The sequence below is a fragment of the Stomoxys calcitrans genome, chromosome 1 (assembly GCF_963082655.1).
Source record: "Stomoxys calcitrans chromosome 1, idStoCalc2.1, whole genome shotgun sequence".
Lineage (NCBI taxonomy): Eukaryota > Metazoa > Arthropoda > Insecta > Diptera > Muscidae > Stomoxys > Stomoxys calcitrans.
In genome coordinates this window covers 105546767-105548118 of record NC_081552.1, presented here as the reverse complement: position 1 = coordinate 105548118, position 1352 = coordinate 105546767, and the positions used below count along the sequence as shown (strand labels likewise).

General features: G+C 36.8%; 1 protein-coding gene across 1 annotated transcript; it reads left to right on the top strand.

The window, feature by feature from the left end:
• Positions 1–315: 315 nt before the first annotated feature.
• LOC106086882 (single-pass membrane and coiled-coil domain-containing protein 4 homolog) lies at positions 316–1038 on the top strand. The gene is made up of 2 exons (XM_013251705.2): positions 316–443; positions 512–1038. The coding sequence occupies exon 2, from the start codon at positions 536–538 to the stop codon at positions 713–715; it is 180 nt and encodes a 59-aa protein (XP_013107159.1). The 5' UTR covers positions 316–443; positions 512–535; the 3' UTR covers positions 716–1038.
• The last annotated feature ends 314 nt before the right edge of the window (positions 1039–1352 follow it).

Genomic DNA, 1352 nt, shown 5'->3' with positions numbered 1-1352 from the left:
TTGAGTTTTTCATTATTTTTTTATTAACTGTTAGTCGTGAGTTTCTCGTGAGTCGTGAATGTGTCCTGAGTCATGGGTGTCTCGTGAACTGTTATTTGATAATAATCCGTGTTTTACTCGCGATTTTTCTCGTGATTTGTGATAAGTATCTTGAGTATGTGAGCATGATCTCACTCACTCACGCACGAAGAATTTTAATTCAGTCAGGATCACGCACCTAGACGTGATTGGATTTGCATCTCACGAGTCACATAATCACGCGTGATTCACGTGTGACACGACAACCCACGAATCATGTGCACACCACTACTCTAGACCTTCAAGACAAAAAAACAGCAACAAGTAACAAAAGCAAAAAGTAAATACAGGTGTTTACTACTTTCGCTAGCCCTGAGTAACTTTAATCTTCTAGTATTTTCTTTAGAATTTGTTAAAATTTAGAGGTAAGAGTAGCTAAACGGCTTTGGGAGCCATTCAAGTTGAAACTTTTTTTACATAAATATCGTTACAGTCTCCCCATTCCTTAAAATTCAAGATGCGTCAACTCAAGGGTAAAGTAAAGGAAACACGCAAACAACGCAAGGAAAGAAGGTTGGAAAATTTGGCTATACAAAATCAAATGAAGACAGTGGTTTTACCTATTATGGGTGTCCTTGCGTTGGTAATTGCCGTTTTTGTTTATATAAAGACCAGACCATCGGCAGTTATAGCCTAAACTATGATGGAGCTATTTATTGTAGAGCCACATCGACATCTTTGTACCTGATGCTAAAGGGTGCAATGACCGACCTAGGTAGCAAGTGTAAATAAAACTAAATTTTTCGCCACGATTGCATATTTCCGGTGAACCACCAGTGGTTTTAGTCTTGTATATGTGTCTAATTGTACATCTGCATTTGAAGTGTTTTAATCTGTTTATTTCTGTAAATTCAAATTGAAACTTAACAAGTTATTTTTTATATTAAAAAGAGAATCGATACTTATTTTTTTATACTTGTATAGAATAAAACTTATAATTAAATGTATATACCAAGTTAACTGTCTAGTGTTTAAAATGGAAAGTTATTTTTGAAATGGATTGAAATATTGGAAAAATTGTCATCCTAGAAGGGGTTTTTTTTTAATTTGGATACAAAAAAAATCTGGTAGGTGCTTTTAAGTTAGACAGGTATCAGGTATTTGGACGTGTGCCGTTGGCAAAAATCGAAGTCTCTCATATCGTGTTGTTGTTGTAGCAGTTTATTGTGTTCTATCTTTCGTCTGCTCTGCGACTATGATGGGGTGCGTCCACAGGGATCTGGGTCTGAGTCGAGTGGGTCTGGCCGGGCAGTTAAACAGGTGACGTGCGGTCC